General features: G+C 42.5%; 2 protein-coding genes across 2 annotated transcripts; both read left to right on the top strand.

Moving 5' to 3' along the window:
- Nucleotides 1-435: 435 nt before the first annotated feature.
- opa3 (outer mitochondrial membrane lipid metabolism regulator OPA3) lies at nt 436-2,400 on the top strand. Its single transcript, XM_040176547.2, has 2 exons — nt 436-623; nt 1,579-2,400. The coding sequence occupies exons 1-2, from the start codon at nt 482-484 to the stop codon at nt 1,905-1,907; spliced, it is 471 nt and encodes a 156-aa protein (XP_040032481.1). The 5' UTR covers nt 436-481; the 3' UTR covers nt 1,908-2,400.
- A 7,463-nt stretch (nt 2,401-9,863) lies between these two features.
- On the top strand, nt 9,864-19,907 carry hnrnpul1 (heterogeneous nuclear ribonucleoprotein U-like 1). Its single transcript, XM_040175671.2, has 16 exons — nt 9,864-10,099; nt 10,591-10,865; nt 11,311-11,832; nt 12,460-12,673; nt 12,824-12,897; nt 13,067-13,206; nt 13,546-13,645; nt 13,735-13,847; nt 13,963-14,229; nt 14,653-14,775; nt 15,058-15,186; nt 16,891-17,059; nt 17,854-18,117; nt 18,203-18,357; nt 18,444-18,686; nt 18,993-19,907. Exons 2-16 carry the CDS (start codon nt 10,637-10,639, stop codon nt 19,104-19,106), a joined length of 2,856 nt encoding a protein of 951 aa, XP_040031605.2. The 5' UTR covers nt 9,864-10,099; nt 10,591-10,636; the 3' UTR covers nt 19,107-19,907.
- Nucleotides 19,908-19,943: the final 36 nt, after the last annotated feature.

Here is a 19,943-nt window from a genome sequence, read left to right as displayed (position 1 = left end):
ATAGGTCATTCAATTCTTATCAATGCTGGTTGTGTCAACATTGGACAAAGGTGAAGCGTTACCCAATATTAAGGTGCAGATCCCACATCACTGATGGTGACTAAATGCAAATGGATTACTTCCAATAAAACGTCACTGTCTAAGTTAGTTAAGTAGCCTATTCTAGACATTGTAGAGGTTCACTCTATTTGAAGTGAGAATCAATTCATAAATCATTAGCCTCGTTACTTGCACACATACGGGAGAGCACATACGGGTTAAGGAATAAAAAAGTATCTTTATAGAAGAAAATTAAATGAAGATTACTAAGATATGGTATTTTGTTGTATACGCTATTTGTTTGTATAAAGTCATATATTTAAAGTTGCCTTTTGCGAACACTGCCAACGTCATGAACACGTGGTCTTGTGGGTCACAATTATAACGTGATCGCGTCACCGGTACGTGATCCGCCGCACGCTCGTCAAGCATTTCCGCCAAGATGGTTGTCGGTGCCTTCCCGATTGCCAAGCTCCTCTACCTCGGAGTGAGGCAGATGAGCAAGCCTGTGGCGAACCGAATAAAGGCAGGAGCCCGTAGAAGCGAGTTTTTTAGGACTTACGTGTGTCTTCCGCCCGCACAGAGTGAGTAACCGAGCTAACGGCTAGCTATGACCGCTAGATCGCGGTGTCAAAAACCCGAGGGATAAGCCAGGAGCGGCTACACCCAATGAGAATGCGTTCGTCGACATCACTTATCCAATCACCTTCACGGATTTACCTGGTCGACCAATGGCAGCCAGGCATGCTGGAAGAGGGCGGGTTTTGTGTGTCATTGAGGTAGTATGTAGCCTTTAGTTTTCGTCAGTACAGGATAGCAGTCTGAATACCTTTTGACAATATTTTAAACAAAGTTTGACCTCCCATTTTAATCACCTTCGACTATTTAGATTTACTTAAAGAATTGCCCCAAATATTGTCATGTCATTATTGGAAAACATGTGCCCCAAACACTGACCGAAGCGGAGGTAGCTCTAAGCGGTCACCATTTATTGGCAGAACAATTAAACTATTCCAACCAAATGAAACGGAGAGAAACTACACTGTGTTGCTGTATTGTACTATTATGATATGCAATGTTACTACCTTTCACCTTTTAACTGTAACATAATTGGCCAGTGTATACCAAACAATATTATGTTGGCGTTAACTTTAGCATAATCGCTCCAATGCCCCTATGTTCCTTTTGTTGGTGGTATACACATCTTACTAGTTATTTACTTTCTCTATTTATCCATATTGCTTTTCTTCTGCTGTCACAGCAGCCAAATCGCTCAGCAGGAGATCATTAAAGCTCGATCATATCATATCAGATCCTATCTGTGTTTTATCTCATCCTGTCTTGTGTTGGTTCCCAGCTGCAGGTGGTTGTTATGGGTTTGGCCTCAGGTGCAGCCAGAAAAATGTTGACTTATTTGAATCAACAGCAGCCAACTGTAGTAAACTGTGGCCTTCTGAGATAAAAAAAAGCAAACGTGAGAAACACCCAAAGATCAAATTTAAAAGCCTAACTGGAACCGTGTATGCTCTGTCCTTGCAGTTTACCACTGGATTGAGATGAGAACAAAGATGCGGATCATGGGCTTTCGGGGCTCCACCATCAAGCCCCTGAATGAGGACGCTGCTGGAGAGCTGGGTGCCGAGTTGCTGGGAGAGGCAATCATCTTTATTATTGGTGGTGGATGTATGGTTCTGGAGTACAGCAGGCAGGCCGCTAACTCTCGCCGCAAAGAAGAGGAGCAGAACGAAACCATCACAAGCCTACAGACTCAAATAGGAGAACTAGCACTTACCACAGAGACTCTAGATGCTCAGTTGAGAGAGATAAATAGGCTACTGCTGTCCTTGCCTGCTCCCACCAAAAAGTGATGAAATAAGCCCTGTCTGTTGGTCTGTGTGTCTGAAAGAAAAAGCGTTCACACACATAGTACTGTAAAGGCCCAACATGAAGTTGCCTGAAACCGGTGATTTGTACAACAAATCAGTGCTCTGGGGTTTTGGATGCTGTCGTTGGCTCATATTTTCAGCAACGATTGTAAAGGGGGATTGCTATGATATTCATAGTGTATTTCTAAGGTTTATCTTGCATGTTCATAATACATTTGACTGTATATAATGATTTACCATCAAATTGAATGGCATATTGAAGTTAATATATTTTACAACAGCTTTGTGTGCTTGATTGAGGGCCAAACATGGAGAACCATATCAAACAAACCGGTCACATTTGATCATATGTGTCCATCTCTGAAGATTCCCGGAAAACTATACTCATGTCATAATTCAATTGTAAATGTCTTTTATGATTCATGGCAAATGCAAAGAGGATGGTTTGAAAATAAAATGGTATGCTGTCTTTTAAGTTTTTTTGTTTTTTTTAGCACTACAAGCAGTGCACACTGAAAAAATACTGACATGAATACTTGAATTGAGGTGAAAAAAAAAAATACTCAATGAACACAAAATATCCAACATGACTACCATTACATCAATAGATTCGAATGACCGTAATGCTACAGCCAGATTGGACTGTTGACTTTTAACTCTGGGTCCTGTCTAATTGCTTCAGCAAGTTGTTCAATAGCCAAGAAGACTTCATTCAGCAATCTTAGCCAGATGCTCTGGTTAATATCAGATTGTTTGAATGTGTCATTCATTTCCGTTGGGTTGTAGGTAGTTGAACCAGTTTCTGTTTAGATTGCATTAGTGGTCCTTGAGCTTTCTTCTGTTCTCAGCTGCCAGTACAGAATTTTGTGAGCTTTCACTCCTAATTCGTAATATTTTTGTTTTGTTCTTAAAATATTTTTCTCTATATTTCTTGGTTTTTTGATAACCAACTGTCAGCAGAGTTCTTTTTCCATTCCACTTTTTTCCATACTACGAGTTATGCAAATGGTTACTTACATGGGCTGGATTCAAATCGTCAAATTTCCTTAGGAAGGTTCCTAGCTGAGTGAAATGACCCGGAAGTAGTGTAAGTAGCTGCCATGATAAGAGCTGTTGGAATTCTCTAATGCTGGTGTGGGGTTGTCTCCTGTTTCATTTTGTATTTTCCTGCCTCTTGTTGTATCTGGGTTCGCTTCACTTCCTGCCTTGTTGTCTTATCCCCTATGATTGACCGCAGAGTCTCTGATTGTTTTCTCCTGTTTCCAATCACCTGCCCCTTGCTAGTGCATTTATATTTTGCTCCTTTTAAAAACATAAATTAACTTGTTTACCAGGTGTTAGTGAAACCAGCAAGATAGTTCCAAACTATTGCTGCTAACCTGCTAATGTAATGCTAGCCTGATTGACTGAAACAATGGCGCCACCCATCAATTTGAAAGTTCAATCCGGAATCAAGAACATTTATTGCCAAAATATGTTAGACGCACAAGGAATTTGACATGGCGGTTGGTGCCTAACATTGGACAGTGGGACAATGGACAACGAGACAAAATGGCAGAAAAATATTGTAACGGTACTTTACCATTGTTTGTATTCAACTTTTTTCTCTTGCAAAAATTTTAAGACAACAAACATCTGAGGCATAATGGGTGCTGACGTGAGTAAAATGAAAGTCTACGAACTGAGAGAGGAGCTCCAGCGCCGCGGCCTGGACACCAGAGGCCGGAAGCCTGACCTGGTGGAGAGGCTGATAGCCGCTCTGGAGACTGACGCTCCAGGTCGTGCTTCACAACATGCATTAAAAAAACTCCAGGCCTTTATAACTTTATAAAGTTAGAACAAGCTGGTAAAGTCACAAATCCCCTTTCTGTAGTATCGCTTTTGAAACCAGGAAATAGCACACTCAAGCCATATTGCAATTTCCAAGATCTAGGATGATATCTACTCTCAAATGCAAGTATTAATAGATGATCCATATATTGCCCAGCAGTAGCTCACTGTCATTGTACTTTTATCATTTTAGAAGTGGAGGTCAAAATGGAAGATGACTCTTGGGCCGATGAGGACACACAACCAGATATTCATGAGCTGGACCGTCAGGACGAACAACATGGCGAACGCCAGGGTCAAGAAATCAAAGTGGAAGCTGATAGAAATGGACAGCACGGCCACGAGAGACCATACGAGGAGAGCAGGAGCTGCAGCTACTATGAGCACCGCGAGGAGAAGAGGTACGCTCATCCTAAAAGTATTTCATTTTCCGTTTGGTACACTCCACCACTGTAGAATGAGGGAAATGTTATTTCAATGACTAGTTTAGTATTAAAAGTTTAAAAAAATATTTCCTGTAACATCTTGCCGCGTTAATATCTCATGTTTCAACAGGGACACCTGCGGCTTATAGACAAGTGTGGATTATTTATGTACAATTTCCTTTTTCTTTTAAAAATTAGCAGGTGCGGCCTTTTTATAGGTGCGCAATATAGTCCGGAATTTACGGTTTGCAGTTCGCACTCGGACGCATTACGCACAGCCACATCTTATCGTGAGTAACTTCCCTGCTTCGTTGGCATTTGCAGACATTTTGCACTCGTGAGGAAGTATTGGATCTCCTGGATTCCTCGCCAGATGAAGAGGATCTACTGCATCCATTTAACAACCCACAGGACACAAGTGACTCTGGTAACTGTCCTCGGTCATCGGAAAGGTACGCATTGCCTTGCGGATTTCATATTTACTGAACTATTGGTGTCAAATTTGGTGTTTTGCTTTTTTTGTTCACATGCATTTGTGGAAAAACAAGTTCATACCAGCGCCGGACCTGTTTGTGGACTACAATCGTAGCGTGGGTGGTGTGGACATGTCCAACGGACTTATTGGAACTTACAGCGTGAGCCACAGGACTATGAAATGGTACAAGACCTTTTTTTCCACTTTGTGGTTTTATGACAACACAATAAAGAGGGTGAGGAAGCATTGCAAAAGGTGCAGCGATGCTGGAATGCCGAGGGCGAAGGCATCCACTTACTGCAGGAGGTGTGAGGTTCCCCTCTGCTTTTCCAACACAAAGAACTGCTTTCAGCTGTGGCACGACGAACGATAACCAGACAAAGCCCTTCACCTACAGCAGCTTCTAGTGTGCATCAACGGCTCGGTTCCTATGTTCCATTTGAAGTCAACGTTCAGTTGATTAGTGTGGTTGTTTTTTGAATGGGTAAACATAAAAGGGTCCGGTTGACACCCCCCCTTAACGGTGTAAAATCATTAAACAGCACATTTCTTAAAGAATACTTGCAAGCACGATACACAATTGACCCACAAGTCATACTCAAAACTCTTAATCTTCATTTATATAATTAAATAGTTGGAAGATAAAGTATGGAGGTATATTTGTCTTTATTATGCATTGAGATGAAATCACTTCAAAAAATCAAGTATATAAACTGAAAATACATTTTTAGTTTATGTATATATATATATATATATTAGTTTACATCAAATATTTGTTAGTTTTGCTTATGAAACTAGAATCTTTGGCTGCAAAACAGACTACTGAATTGAGATGCACAACGTTGGTGGCTAATACTATTTTTGTTGCTGAAAGGCAGCTATTACGGTTACTAGTGAAAGTATAAATTGTATTATAAAAGCAATAAGGTACGAGAGGCAGTACTTTATCTTCAATAATGTAACAGTTTGGGGGTGTTGTTTGGCCCGACGTGCAGCAGAGCTCCAACAACCCTCGAAACTTACATTATAAGATAAAGTACTCTCGTACCTTATTGATTACATTACATTATTACATTACAGGTCATTTAGCAGACGCTTTTATCCAAAGCGACTTACATTACACTTTAAACCCATGGCTTTTTTCACATTTTTGCCCAGGGAGCAATTAGGGGTTAGGTGTCTTGCTCAGGGACACTTCAACATGGAACATGAGACAGCCTGGACTCGAACCACCAACCTTGTGCTTCCCAGCACACCTTTTCTAACCCCTGCGCCACAACCCCGTGATTAAATATGGTATGGAATTAGGGTTGGAAATCTAAACTTTCAATCACAAACAATTATTTTAAATGAATGGTTGAACATACCTTCAGGTTCTAGGAGAAAATGCTCCAAGATCTTTGAATCCTTCACTTGCTTACCTGAACCACGAACACTCAACTCCGCGGCCAGAGGGGTCCTGATGTAATCTGAGTCCACCTACAGTTCAAACATAGTAATACTCAATGACATTCCTCAGAACGAAGCAGAAAGGAAATTATGGAAATACTATGCATTACAACTAGGAAACACTCAAAGCAATACTGCCTACTAAATATAAAAGAGACTGCGGCACTCTTCTGGCTTCGTCTGCATCACTTTGAGGTCATAGATGAAAAATTGATCAACTAAAGAACATGCGGGTTCCAGCTGTAAAAACACAATGCCACGGTGGACTAATAACTAGTAACTAAGGTCACAGGGTTCCAAAAAAAGGTTGCACGCCCAGTTCCTGAGAGACTCACAGTGTGCTGATCAATGAATTCTCCAACAATAGACTTTCAGGCCCTCATGCAGTTGAACATTGGGCATGCGCTTAGTCTTTACATGAAGTCCAATCTCAGCCAAGTGCACCACATCCAGGTATTCCAGAGTAAAGAACACGACAGTTGCCCTTAACCAGATAACTGTCTAATATACTCAACAAAACTGATTTTGTAAAATAAAGTCACAATTACATGACAGTTGCATAATTGTACTACTGCCATTAAGGTAAAAAGCAGACTAATAACACATTTAACTGCCTGTCTGCCATTTCAGTTTGCACTGAGGAGCCTGATTGTCCCGGCCTTCGTCCTTGAGGTTCTTCAGGTATGGGCCTTGAAATCATGGGTCTGGCGACTCTGCGCATGATGCGGGTCACAGGCTTTTCTGGGGCTCCGCGGGCCAAGGCCCCGTTTTCAGTTGGTGGCAGGTCTCGGCATGCGTGATTCATTTATAGTCTGGGCGAAGGGGTTTGTCTGTTCTGATAGTAGGGTTTGGGGTTTTTAGGATGATGAAATTGAATAGCCTATTGAATATAGTTAATTTTACGAATGTAAACTTATATTGTATTGATTATTAAATAACTATTTTTAAAGGTTTTTGGAATGGATGCTAATGGTAAAAAGAATGTATTCACGGAGGTAAGCCTCTCCCAGCAGCAACGTGTACTTACATGCAACGTGAGCAGTAAAATCCCTCCTTTCTCTAAACAGAGAGACACACAGGACATTGAGCTTGACCGAGTAGCCTTGTCAAGTAGAACTCAGGAACAAAAAGCATCCACAGTTCCTTCATAATTAATACTTGTTAAATAATTTGAGTCTTTTTTAGTTGGACTTTTTTATTTTATCTTTGTGCATGAAAGTACTGTTGAGTTTGTTATAAAAGGGTGAAGTTACTTAATTGTATATAGGTTCATCCTGCACCATCTTTTTTCATTAGGTAAGACAATTCTATTTGTACAGCACATTTTAACAACAAGGCAATTCAAAGTGCTTCACATAAAACCATCAAAACATCCAAACATAAAGCGAGGAGATTTACAAACAGTTAAGAATGTCTTGGAGACATCAAAACTTGGATGACCGGCAACTTCCTGATGCTAAACTCAGAAAAAACGGAAGTTATCCTGATAGGCCCAGAGCGCCTTTGAAGCCAGCTGTCACGTGATACAGTTTTTATGGATGGAATTGCTCTGGTACCCAGCAGCACCGTCAGGAATCTGGGAGTTCTCTTCAACCAGGATATGACCTTCAACTCGCATATAAAGAAGACTTCAAGGACTGCCTATTTTCATCTACGTAACATATCAAAAATCAGGAACTTCCTGTCTCAAAGTGATGCAGAAAAATTAGTTAATGCGTTTGTCACTTCCAGACTGGACTACTGTAATTCTTTGTTATCAGGCTGCTCTTTTAAATCTCTTAAGCCTCTCCAGTTGATTCAGAATGCTGCAGCACGTGTATTAACAAGAACTATGAAAAGGGATCATATCACTCCTGTATTAACTTCTCTGCACTGGCTCCCTGTTAAATCAAGAATAGATTTTAAGGTACTTCTCCTCACCTACAAGGCACTTGCTGGTGAGGCATCGTTGTATCTTCAAGAGCTTGTAACACCTTATTGCCCTACAAGGCAACTGCGCTCCATAGATGCTGGGTTACTCTTTGATTCTGCCTATAGTTAGGGCTGGCTCAGGTTAGTCCGGACCAGCCCTTAGTTAAGCTGCTATAGGCTTAGAATGCCGGGGGAATTCTTAGGACACACCAAGCTCCTCTCTCACGCTCTCGTTCTACCATAATTCAAGTTTTATTAATGTACATGACTAATTCAGCTTCTTTCCGGGAGTTTTTTTGTGCTTTCTCCCCTATCAGGTCTCCGTAGATCGTGGTTCCTTCGGGACCATGGTCCTGACACCTACCGTGGCCATGCTGACGCCTGCTGCGGCCATCATCATCATCATCATCATCATTATTATTTTAGATATTAATCATATTACTGTACTCATAAACCAACATTACCCTCTCCTAAAGTCTCTGTGCTCTCCCTCCCCACAGGCTTCTGTGGATGGTGGTTCTATCTGATGGTGGTTGCCCCTGCAGTGGTCCTGCTGTGCGCCTGGCTTACTACTCACAATTACTTGAATCATTTCTGTCATAGGAATTGCATGTATTATACATTGTTCATTCTGTACACATGGCATCCATTGTAGTCTGTCCATCCCGGGAGTGGGATCCCTCCTCTGACGTTCTCCCTAAGGTTTCTTCCCTTTTTTCCCTCTTGTAAGGGTTTTTTCGTGTTTTGGGGAGTTTTTCCTGTGCCGATGGTGGGTTTCGGGGCAGAGGATGTCGTATGTGTACAGACTGTAAAGCCCTCTGAGGCAAATTTGTAATTTGCGATTATGGGCTATACAAAATAAAATGAATTGAATTGAATTAAGGAACGCAGTCATTAAAAAGATAAAAACTAAAAACTTTTTAAAAACTAATTATTATAAGACCTCAATCAAGAATAATGTTCACATTGGATTACTCTGCTGGTTATATTCTCTGTAAATTTCTTTGTGATACATTAAATTATACGTTGCTCCTTTTAAAAACCTGAACATCGTTTTTATTCCATACGTTTTTTTTATCTAAACCTCAAAGTAATAGCAATTTAAAAAAGGAAATATTACATGAAATTGTAATTTAACCAAAGCTTTCTAATGATTGTAGTACAGTTACAAAACTGCAGTTACACAATATTTTTTCTACTTTTGCATAAGTAAAACTTTTTCAACCACGGACACAAAGTGTTAAGATGCCTGAATTATTAAAGTAAAAGGTGTGCAGGTATTAGCATAATACTTAGGCCTACTTACCAACTATAAGTGTTGTGTAGAATGGTCTGGTTGAGAATAATGTTTTTTAATAATTATACTTCACCAAAATCATCGTTTCATTCATTTCCCACTTAATCTGATAAGATATATTTGTCACTTGTTCGATAGTGCACTTTATGTTTAACATTTTTTAACTTTTTAAATACTTCTTTTCTTCTAAATACATTTTTAACTTTAACTTTATTCCCTTGTTTTATACTAACCCATAGCCTTATTCTACTAACCCATTGCATTAGCATTTCATTTTATTTTATTACTTGTGCACTGCCGTCTTGTTGTCTAATGTTACACTGTCTACTGTCACGCACTAACCGCCAAGACAAATTCCTTGTATGCTTGACATATTTTGGCAATAAATGTTTCATGATTCCTGTAATGTTTGTAGTCACAAGTAAGCGGGTCGGTCTTTAACACTACATTTCCCAGATGTAACTTTTACGTCACTTCCCATTTCGGATTGTTCCAAGTGCAAAACGAACAACATCCTCGCCTTTATATGTGCCTATGATCTCAGCAAACTCGGCTAATATGATTAATTCACTCAAATGGAGCGCTTAACATATAACTCATCATTACAAACGTATCCTTATCCCGAGATCCAACATTTGCACCTCGGTGTTTAAATAGTAGTAGCATAAACCCGTCAACATGAGCGGGTCTTAACTTCCGGTTGCAGGTGTGGGTCCGACCCACAGAGGGCAGCCGCGAGACTTTCAATCTTTAACACGACTGACCCGCGCAACTCGCGTGAGACAAGGTAGGCCGCAATATTATTATTTCCCCTTATTCTGCATCATGAACGTTTTTCAAATCAATAAAACTATGCATTGACTACATGCCTTTCGTGCACGTTATAGAAACGTTTGCATCTTTGCATTTTAAAAGTTCCAGGAAACACATTGTGACTTATTTTGCATCGGTTGTCGGTACGTTAGCCAGCGCTAGGCTAGGCTAGTTACCAACGTTAGCCACGAAACAAGAACCCGTAAACAAATATTCGAATGAGATTTCCGGGTTTAGAATAACCATACAAATACAGGAAGCTACAAACAAAGGTTACTTGCTTGACAGGTATTCGTGAAACCGGCAATAAGATGCACTATAGTCTCAAACTAGCACTGCTAACCTGCTAATGTAATGCTAGCCCGGTTGACTCAGAAACTCTGCCGCCACCCGTTATTATTTGAAAGTTCATCACAATGTTGTAACGATACTTTACCATTGTTTGTATTTCCCCTTTCTTTCTAGCGTTCTAGCGTTTCTAAACGTTAAGTCGACAAACATCTGAGGCATAATGAGTGTTGACGTGAAGAAACTGAAAGTCAACGAACTGAAAGAGGAGCTCCAGCGCCGCGGCCTGGACACCAGAGGCCGGAAGCCTGACCTGGTGGAGAGGCTGATAGCCGCTCTGGAGGCTGACGCGCACGGCGGTGCCTCAGACCAGGTGGACCAGGAAGATGGATTCCCTGAGGACCTCCAAGAAAATGAAGATGATGGTGATGGAGAGGATGAACAAGAGCAGCGTAAGCCCCAATCACGTTGTGTTTTTATTCATCTATTTTGTTATGCAGTGATGGCGTGATATGGACAGCTAAGTGGGAGTTTCCAGTTGTTTTTTTAACTTAAGAATGGTTGCTCACTGTCTTCCATCTAAACAGAATTTAGTTAAGCTTCAAAAAACTGTGTGTTTAATACCAGATTTGAAGTTAAGTGTATTTTCCATTAATTTTCTGGCAAAACTGTTGAATTTAAATTTAAACTCATTGCGTACATTTCGTGGGTTCTAGTCTTGTCTTTGACAAAAAAAGAACTGCTTACTGATTGTCTAGAATTTCCCCTCCTGCGTATTAAAGCGCTAAGTGAACTTGAAAATGGGAAATTAAACTTTGGACGTAAAACAATTATGCAAGTTCTAAGTTGTGTTGAGTATGTTTACCACCCTAAACGTTTTGGATTTCCACTTTTCAGATGCCGAAGTAGCTAAGGACTACGCTGCGGGAGAAAATAACGCTGAAGTTGAAGGCGATAACGATGAGGCTGATAACGATGACGGCGATAACGACAACGATGACGGGCTTAACGATGAGGCTGACAACGATGACGGGGTTAACGATGAGGCTGACAACGATGACGGGGTTAACGATGAGGCTGACAACGATGACGGGGTTAACGATGAGGCTGACAACGATGACGGGGTTAACGATGAGGCTGATAGCGATGACGCCGAAGGCAATAATGCTGGTGTTGAAGCCGGCGGTGTTGGTGGGGGGGGAATTGTTGCCCCACAAGAGGACGATGAGGGTCGAGATTCAGGTGGTTACTATGAAGACGAGGAAGCAGAAGGCGAGCCGTATGGGAGTCGTCCTACTTCAGACTCCGGTCACAGCATGCCTGATGCTCCAGTAGATTCCAACACACAGAAATCGAACATGTCAGACAACCAGACCACATCTGTGCTGGAGCCAGTGGAGAAAGACGAGAACAAACCAGGTGATTTCCAACCGTTTTTCTCCTACTCGACATGTAATAAAAAATTCTACAGGCCTGTATACAGTAAGTGTTTTTGCCTTGTGCAATGTTGTAAAGAAGCCTTCATTTCATGATTATCTCATGGTGCTCACCATAGTAGTGAGGAGATTTGAGTGAGATGACCAATGCAGACACAGCTGTTTTTCTAGTATTTAATAGTGACATGCATCAGTTGACCAATGACTCTGTAGTTTGTTTTGTTATCTTTTTTTTTAATTGTTATTTATTACTCTAGCTGCCAGCTTCCTGTAAAATATCAAGGTTTTTTTCTTTCCGTTCAGCATGTGTGTTTCAATATGTCAATAGCAAAGCAGACCAGAACAGGGCTCTTAGCAACTTAATAAATGATCCTCAGTAATGTGCAATTTATCAAAACGTAAAGGAGACCGCTAGAACAAGCTGGTAAGTTCACAAATCCCCTTTCTGTAGTAAAGCCGTTAAAACCAGAAAAAGGCAACACTCTCCCAACATCGCTATGTTGCAATTTCCAAAATTGAGGATGATATCTAGTCTCAAATCCAACGTTTTATAGATGATCAGTTTATTGCAAAGCAGTAGCTCACCATCATTGTACCTTTATCATTTTAGAAGTTAAAGTGGAGGTCAAAATGGAAGACGACCCTGGAGCCGATGAGGACACACAGCGGGAGAGTCGTGGGCCAGAGAATCGGGGTAGCCAAGATGGCGAGCGTCAGGCCGAGGAAATCAAAGTGGAAGCTGATAGAAGTGGGCACCACAGCCGCAAGAGACCATACGAGGAGAGCAGGAGCTACAGCTACTATGAGCACCGCGAGGAGAAGAGGTACGCTCATCCTAAAAGTACTACATTTTCCGTTTGGTACACTCCAGCACTGACGTTGCACCACTGTAGAAGGAGGGAAATGTCATTTGAATGACTGGTTTGATTTGTATGAATACTCTGTTAACTTTATACTCTGCCCACGTTCCACAGATCCCGCACACCACAGCCCCCGGCTGAAGATGAGGAAGAAAACATAGATGACACTCTGGTTACAATCGATACCTGTAAGTAGGAGGAGAAACTGAATCGCTGTCCTTTGTTTACACGTTTTGTCATAAGAAGATGGGTTATTACATTTTGAATGAATGAGCTTACATACAGTTCTCAACTTGGATTGTGTCTGTATCATATTTAGGGTTTAATCTCATCCAAGAAAAACCTCTTTTCTTTCAGACAACTGTGATCTGCACTTCAAAGTGTCACGAGATCGCTACAGTGGTTACCCACTGACCATCGAAGGCTTCGCCTACCTGTGGGCCGGAGCCCGAGCCACACATGGGGTCACACAGGGCCGTGTGTTTTATGAGATGAAGGTAATGGCCAAAACAGATCTGGTGTCACTGATGCGATGTGACGGGCTGCGTGTATTTATTATTCTCAACGGTGGATTACCAACTGCTTTGTTTCCTATTGACAGTAACTTTTTACTCGTTTTACTCAGCCTATAAAACATCTGAAATATTTAATAATCCGACATTGCCACAACTCACCTCAGTCTTATTTTACTGAATTGAGCAGGATTTCCTTCCAATCATTGTTTGATAACTTGGTGTAATGCCTTGTTGCTGTTGTGCTGCACTAGATCTTCTCTGGCAGTTTTCTCTCTTGCTCTCTCGCTTGTTTTTGACCCGATTTGTCCGCTCGCTCTTCAGATCAACGAGGAGATTCCAGTAAAGCATCTGCCCGGTAGTGAGCCCGATCCCCACGTTGTCAGAATTGGATGGTCTCTCAACCACTGCAGCACTCAGCTGGGTGAGAGGAGCCAAACGATCAAGAGGATGTTTAACATGAAAGAAACGTGAGCTGTTTTTTGTTTTTTTTTAAACTGCATTTTCTTTCAGGCGAGGAAGCCTTTTCCTTTGGATACGGAGGAACAGGAAAGAAATCAGCTGACTGTAAGTTTGCAGACTTTGGAGAGAAGTTTGGTGAGAACGACGTCATCGGCTGTTACATTGTACGTATAAACAGTTACTTTATCTTTTAATAACATGAAATGACGATATTTTGAAAAAACAACTTTCTCATCCTAAATACAAAAAACGATTTTGTAAAATGCCATCGTGTTGTAGGACTTTGACAGTGGCGATGAGGTGGAGCTGGGCTTCACCAAGAACGGCGTGTCACTTGGCGTGGCTTTCCGCACCACCAAGGAGGAGCTGGCAGGCCGAGCGCTGTTTCCTCACGTCCTGGTCAAGAACTGCGCCGTTGAGTTCAACTTTGGGCAAAGGCCGCAGCCGTACTTCCCCCCGCCAGAGGGATACACCTACATCCACGATCTCGGCATGGACGACAAGATCAGAGGCACGAAGGGACCGGCCGTCAAGTCTGAGTGCGAGGTAGGGCAGTGATGAAATGATAGACCAATACGGGTTTCATTTGAGTTATTTTCCCTAGTTACGTTATGGTTTGTTAGGTTACAGTCTATCTGCAGCCCCGGATTTTTGGGCGATATATTGTTAATTTGCACAGTAAGTAAAGCAGAAGGAAATAATAATAAAAAACATGAGGCAGAAGGAATCTCCTTTTTTCACCATGACATGCAAATACAAGTCATGCAATCAAGAGAATCAAGCAAAAATAATAAGGTACAGTGCCGTACTATTGCTCCTTAGAGCTTTCCCGTTTAGTTTAATATTTGCATCTTGGTAAGTAGATGGATTTTTTTGATGCCGTTATTTTCGGTCAGGATTTTGTATGTATTAAAAGGAACTGCTTTTTCAGTGATGAATGGACTCTTTTCATTTGTTAACGTGTTTCAGATCTTGATGATGGTGGGTCTGCCTGCCTGCGGAAAGACCACTTGGGCCATAAAGTATGCAGAGACTAACCCGGAGAAAAAGTACAACATCCTGGGCACAAACGCCATCATGGACAAGATGAAGGTGAACTAGACCGTTGTGTTCACAAGCCTTCATAAAATTTCAGAGTTCTTTCAAAGCCGAGCTTTATTCAAGATAATAATTATTCCCAATATTAATCTCCCCCAACGTAATTAGTCAAAATGCTAAGCCAAATAAATTCCTTAAACTATGGTACTAATACTTTTCATATTATATTGCCTTGAAAATAGCATGTTCCATTTATTGGTGTGTTGGGGCGTAACCCCCCCTCGTCATTCACACATTGCAACCCATCGTGGTCTTCCACGGCTTTTCTTTCTGCAGGTCATGGGATTGCGTCGCCAGAAAAACTACTCTGGCCGCTGGGATGTTCTGATCCAGCAGGCCACCCAGTGTCTGAACCGGCTGATCGAGATTGCGGCCCGCAAGAGACGCAACTACATCCTAGATCAGGTACTGCCCCCCCACCCACACTGGGCCCTCATACTCGCCACAGTCAGTCAATGTGCCCTGATGATCACTCTCTCTAATGGACTATCTATTTATCTTTCAGGGGGGCTCTGTGTATTTTAGAGTAGAAGAAGCATTGATCACCCTCTTGTATTTTGCTTGTCATGTTTTCTAAAAGTGAATGATTAATGGCTCTCACAAGTGACAGAATATTTCATGTTTTCATCCCTCAGTATATTTGCACTTGCTATTTCTTGTCATAATACAGTATTGTTTTGTCCTGTGAATTTCAACAATGTACAAGTAAACCATGACTATGTAAAGATGTTGAGAAACAAGTAAGCTCTGACTGGTGAGTAAGAAAAACACCTTCCGTTGCTAATTTCAATAAGACAGAGTTGCTAGCTTTTTTTTAAAGCTATTTTTAAGTGAGATGCTTGGAACTTTTGAGTGTGTTTTTAACTTAATTGACCCCAAAGGTAAGTAAAGACTAACAGTTTTTAGATTTTTAGATCCTTGTTGAGCGAATGTGTAAAAAGGTAGGTGGGTCAGATGGCGGACTTTCTTTTCTGGGGAAACTGTGAGTATGTGCAGGTAGGTTATATCTATCTGTTGTCTTGTTCGGGACTAGAGTCCGTATGAAGATCAGGTAAGTCGAGGTAAGTGTTGGGACCCCGTCAGGATAGTTAGCTGCTGTTGGTGGAGCGTCGGTTCAGAAAGGAGTTGTTTTCTCTGTAAACTGAGTGTCGGTTTGCTGATCTTCATGGAAGGAGAGCAACAACATTTTGCGCCACTTGCACATAGCCTGCTGGCTTATTATCACCATGTTGTCTCTATGCAAAAACAGGATTATCTGCTGGTCTGCTCTCGGTGTTTTGGGTCCGTTCAGAAACGTTGTTGAGTGATGAGCGGTGGTGACGGGGAGTCCTCTCTATGAGTAACAAGACAGTTTGACGCTAACTTTACTCTGATCCGTTTGTACTGAAGCTGGATGGGAGTTTGAATTCAGAATCTCACCTGTAAATGAGCCTTAAGTGTTTGTAACTAACGTCCTGTTCTAAATTAAGAATTGTTTTGATTCCCCGTGTAGATTCAGATGTGTTGAAGCAAACGGTTTGAGCCTCTGCGTGTACAGATAATAATGGCAGCCATAATTTGCATTTCAACGTTTTCGCGTTCCCCGTTTTTCTCACATTCTGGTCCTAATCCTGAATTAAGGGATGCGTTAATAGAGCAAGTTGTGCCTTGTGTTGTCATTCCAATCCTGAAAGTTTCTTGGCATTACTGATTATCATGCCTGATAATAAACTGGGGGACAATCGGCTCCCAGACCCTCCATCGGCATTCGCTCACGCTGGAAAGCTTTACTCCGTCACTGCAGGAACACAGAATCGGCACCATGCTTATGTATTGTCTATAAATGTTCAGTACGGTCAGGCTAGATATTTGCGGGGTCCCTGTGTGTGTGTGTGTGTGTCCATATCTAACATTCATCAGCAGCCACGTGACGCCTGAATGAGCCGCCTGTGAGGTAAGTCTGTGGAGTGACGAGAGGCCATTAGAAGTTGAGTAAAAGCGTAGACTTGACATCCAAGACAAACCTCTCTCACTTCATTATTGCAGGGTTCCAGCTTCCTTCCAGTGGAAAGCCATAACAAGTAAACAATAACAAACAAGCTTCTACTTCTTTCTTGTCACCATTGCTAGACAAATGTATATGGATCAGCAAGGAGACGAAAAATGCGTCCTTTTGAAGGTTTTCAACGCAAGGCTATTGTAATTTGTCCCACGGACGAGGATTTAAAAGAACGAACATTAAAGCAAACCAATGAGCAGGGGAAGGATGTGCCCGATCATGCTGTTTTAGAAATGAAAGGTAGGAACGCTGTGGAAACAACAAACAAAACACCAGATCTACTTTTGACTTTTCTATGTGTTGTCTCTAAAATCAATCTTGGAAGATGCCCCCCACCCCCCCCCCCCCTCCCCCCTCCTTTCCCCATCCTATTCTTTGGTCAGATATCAGAACTGGACTTTTTTTTTTTTTTTTTTTTCAGTCCACATGAATTTGATTCCTCCTTATTTTTGCTCTCTATCGCCACTCGCCATCCAGCTTAATTCTAATGCACTGCAAACTGAGACGTGGGGCCTCGACGAGGTCGATCTAAAAGTAGAGCTAATTGCACAATTTGCTTCCCTGAAAAGAATGTTTCCAAATGGCAAACTTACAATCAGTCACATGCTGAAGTTGTCGGAAGTTAACCCCATTACATCAGCTGTCCTTGGTTTGCAGTGCAGTTTCCTCTTCTCACCAACCTTCCAGTTGTCGTTTTTTTTTTTTTTTGTCCCTCTCCCCACCTCTACTGAACTCGCTCTCCTTTGTCTGCTTCAACAAATGCTTCCTCCATGTTCCCCTGGAGGTGGTGTTTGTTCCCTTTACCCTGCCATCAGCTTTCATCTATCTGAACATAGTTTCTCAATGATTTCCATTGCCCCTGTATGGTTGTAATTATTTTTTTCTTTTGTCTTCTGGTGGTGTGGGTCCTCTGGTCCTCACTACAACCCCCCTCCCCCTCTTTCTCTCTCTCTCTCTGTCTGCCTCTCCATCCGTCTCTCGCTGGATGGGCTGTCTCTATCCTCCTCCTGTGGTCACCTCTGTCCCTCCCTAAGCCAACTTTACTCTCCCTGAGGCTTGTGACTTCCTGGAGGGGGTGACGTTCGCTGAGCTGCAGCAAGACGAGGCCGAAACTCTGCTGAAGCAGTACAATGAGGAGGGCCGCAAGGCCGGCCCGCCCCCGGACAAACGCTTTGACAACCGGCAAGGCGGGTTCCGTGGCCGCGGAGGCGGTAGCTTCCAGCGGTATGACAACCGCGAGGGATCCCGCGGCGGCTACCAGAGCCGCAGCGGGGACGGGGGCAGCGGGTACAGAGGAGGTGAGTGGACCTTCGACTCGAACGTAATGATACACAAGACGGTCAAGTTGTGCATATCTCTTATCGCGACACTCTGTTTCTGCAGCGGGCTACAATCGTGGCAGCTACAACCAGAACCGCTGGGGCGGCAGCAGCTACCGTGACGGCGGCTCTGATGCCCGCGGCAGTTATAACCGCAGCCAGCCGTCAGGAGGAAGCTACAATCGCCCGGCCTCTTACAACAAGGGAGCATACGGCCAGGTTAACAAACTCAACCCTTTTTATGGAGGAAAAGGCTTTACTGCCTTTAGTAGTAAATTAACGTGATGCCCTTGCCTCTCCTCCAGGGCTACGGCCAGAGCTACAGTCAAAGCTACAACCCGAGCAGCTACAACCAGAGTTACTACGGCAGCTACAGTCAGTACCCCGGATACAGCCAAAGCTACAGCCAGACACCTTCCACTGCACAGACGTACAACCACCACCAGCAACAACCGCAGCAGCAGCCACAACAGCAGCAGCCACAGCCGCAGCAGCCGCAACAGCCACAGCAGCCGCAACAGCAGAGCTACAACCAGCAATATCAGCAGGTGGGCAATGAGCGCCGTACCCACGGCCTCTCACACATCGCCAGGTTAACTTAGAGGGGCTGGGAAGATGTGAGCGGGCCTCTGGAATCTGCGCTAGGCGCCGAGGCAACAACCCCCGATTGCTTGAATACCGGTTTTAGTCACTATTTTTAAATGCTTTAATTATTCCTTCGTGCCCTTTTTCTAGAAAACCCAGCGTTTCTAAAAATGGAAAAATCCTGTTAATATGCGTTACGTAATCTGACGTCAAATGCTGTTGCGTATAAATTCCAAATCTTCTCTCACTGCTTTTGTTTCTCCCTCCAGTACGCTCAGCAGTGGCAGCAGTACTACCAGAACCAGAACCAGTGGAACCAGTATTACAGCCAGTACGGCGGCTACCCTGGACAGGGCAGCCAAGGCTCATCTGGTTCCCAGTAGCTTCGGTCTGCATCTCTACCTGCGTCCACCTGTGTCCTAAACTGACCCCTGCAGCAAATGGATTTTTGTCCGGTCTCTCCATAAGTCCCTGACCATAACCGTCTGTCTGGTTTAACACCGTAGCCTTCATTCCCAGCAATCAATGTACACACAGACTGTTGTCAGTTTGCTGTAGTCTCTTTTGTTCTGAATGAAGTCTTGCTCTACGCCGTGACTGCGATGGTAGATCATAGGTATCAAAACATCTAATGAATGTTATCTATTATGCATTTAATGTGGGCGTCTGTTGAACTGCAAACTCCACATTTCCTGCAGATTGAAGAGGTTGTTGTATATTTCTAGGATGCGATAGTGTGAAAGTGCGACGGGCCATGAGAAATGCAGCGAGCCCTAAATGAATCTGCAGTTTTGAGAAGCTTAACAAAGAACAAAACGCATGCTTTTTACCCTCACAGCCCTTTTCTATGTCTTCGCTCTTTATTTTTCTGTTTCCGAGTGAGCGCATTTTATTTACTCCTAATAGGCTTCAAACAGTATGGGACATTTTTTTATAGGTGTGGATACTGTAGTATTTAAGCGTTTAATTCAGTCTTTGATTGAACATTTTGCCACTCTGGAGTAGTTTGTATGTGGAGTTTTTTTTCTGTTTGTTTTTTTATCCCTTTGTGATTGCTGTTCATTGAGTCAAGTAGTTAAATCCAAACTCCATTGTTTTCTACCTAAAAATGAAAATCAGATAATGATCCGTTACCCGAGCTGTCTTCTTGTCTTTATACAATAAATGCAATTGTATACGCCTGATGAGGTGGTCTTTTTTTTTCCCCCTCCAATAAACCA

Source organism: Gasterosteus aculeatus, chromosome 1 (genome assembly GCF_964276395.1).
Source record: "Gasterosteus aculeatus chromosome 1, fGasAcu3.hap1.1, whole genome shotgun sequence".
Lineage (NCBI taxonomy): Eukaryota > Metazoa > Chordata > Actinopteri > Perciformes > Gasterosteidae > Gasterosteus > Gasterosteus aculeatus.
Note: the sequence above shows the minus strand (reverse complement) of the source record. Positions and strands in the feature narration are given on the sequence as shown.

Coding starts and splice junctions, on each gene's coding strand:
- hnrnpul1 (XM_040175671.2), top strand. CDS start 10,637: ATGAGTGTTGACGTGAAGAAACTGAAAGTCAACGAACTGAAAGAGGAG. Junction 15,187..16,890: donor GCAACTACATCCTAGATCAG/GTACTGCCCCCC, acceptor CACCATTGCTAG/ACAAATGTATATGGATCAGC. Junction 17,060..17,853: donor TGCTGTTTTAGAAATGAAAG/GTAGGAACGCTG, acceptor TCCCTCCCTAAG/CCAACTTTACTCTCCCTGAG.
- opa3 (XM_040176547.2), top strand. CDS start 482: ATGGTTGTCGGTGCCTTCCCGATTGCCAAGCTCCTCTACCTCGGAGTG. Junction 624..1,578: donor GTGTCTTCCGCCCGCACAGA/GTGAGTAACCGA, acceptor CTGTCCTTGCAG/TTTACCACTGGATTGAGATG.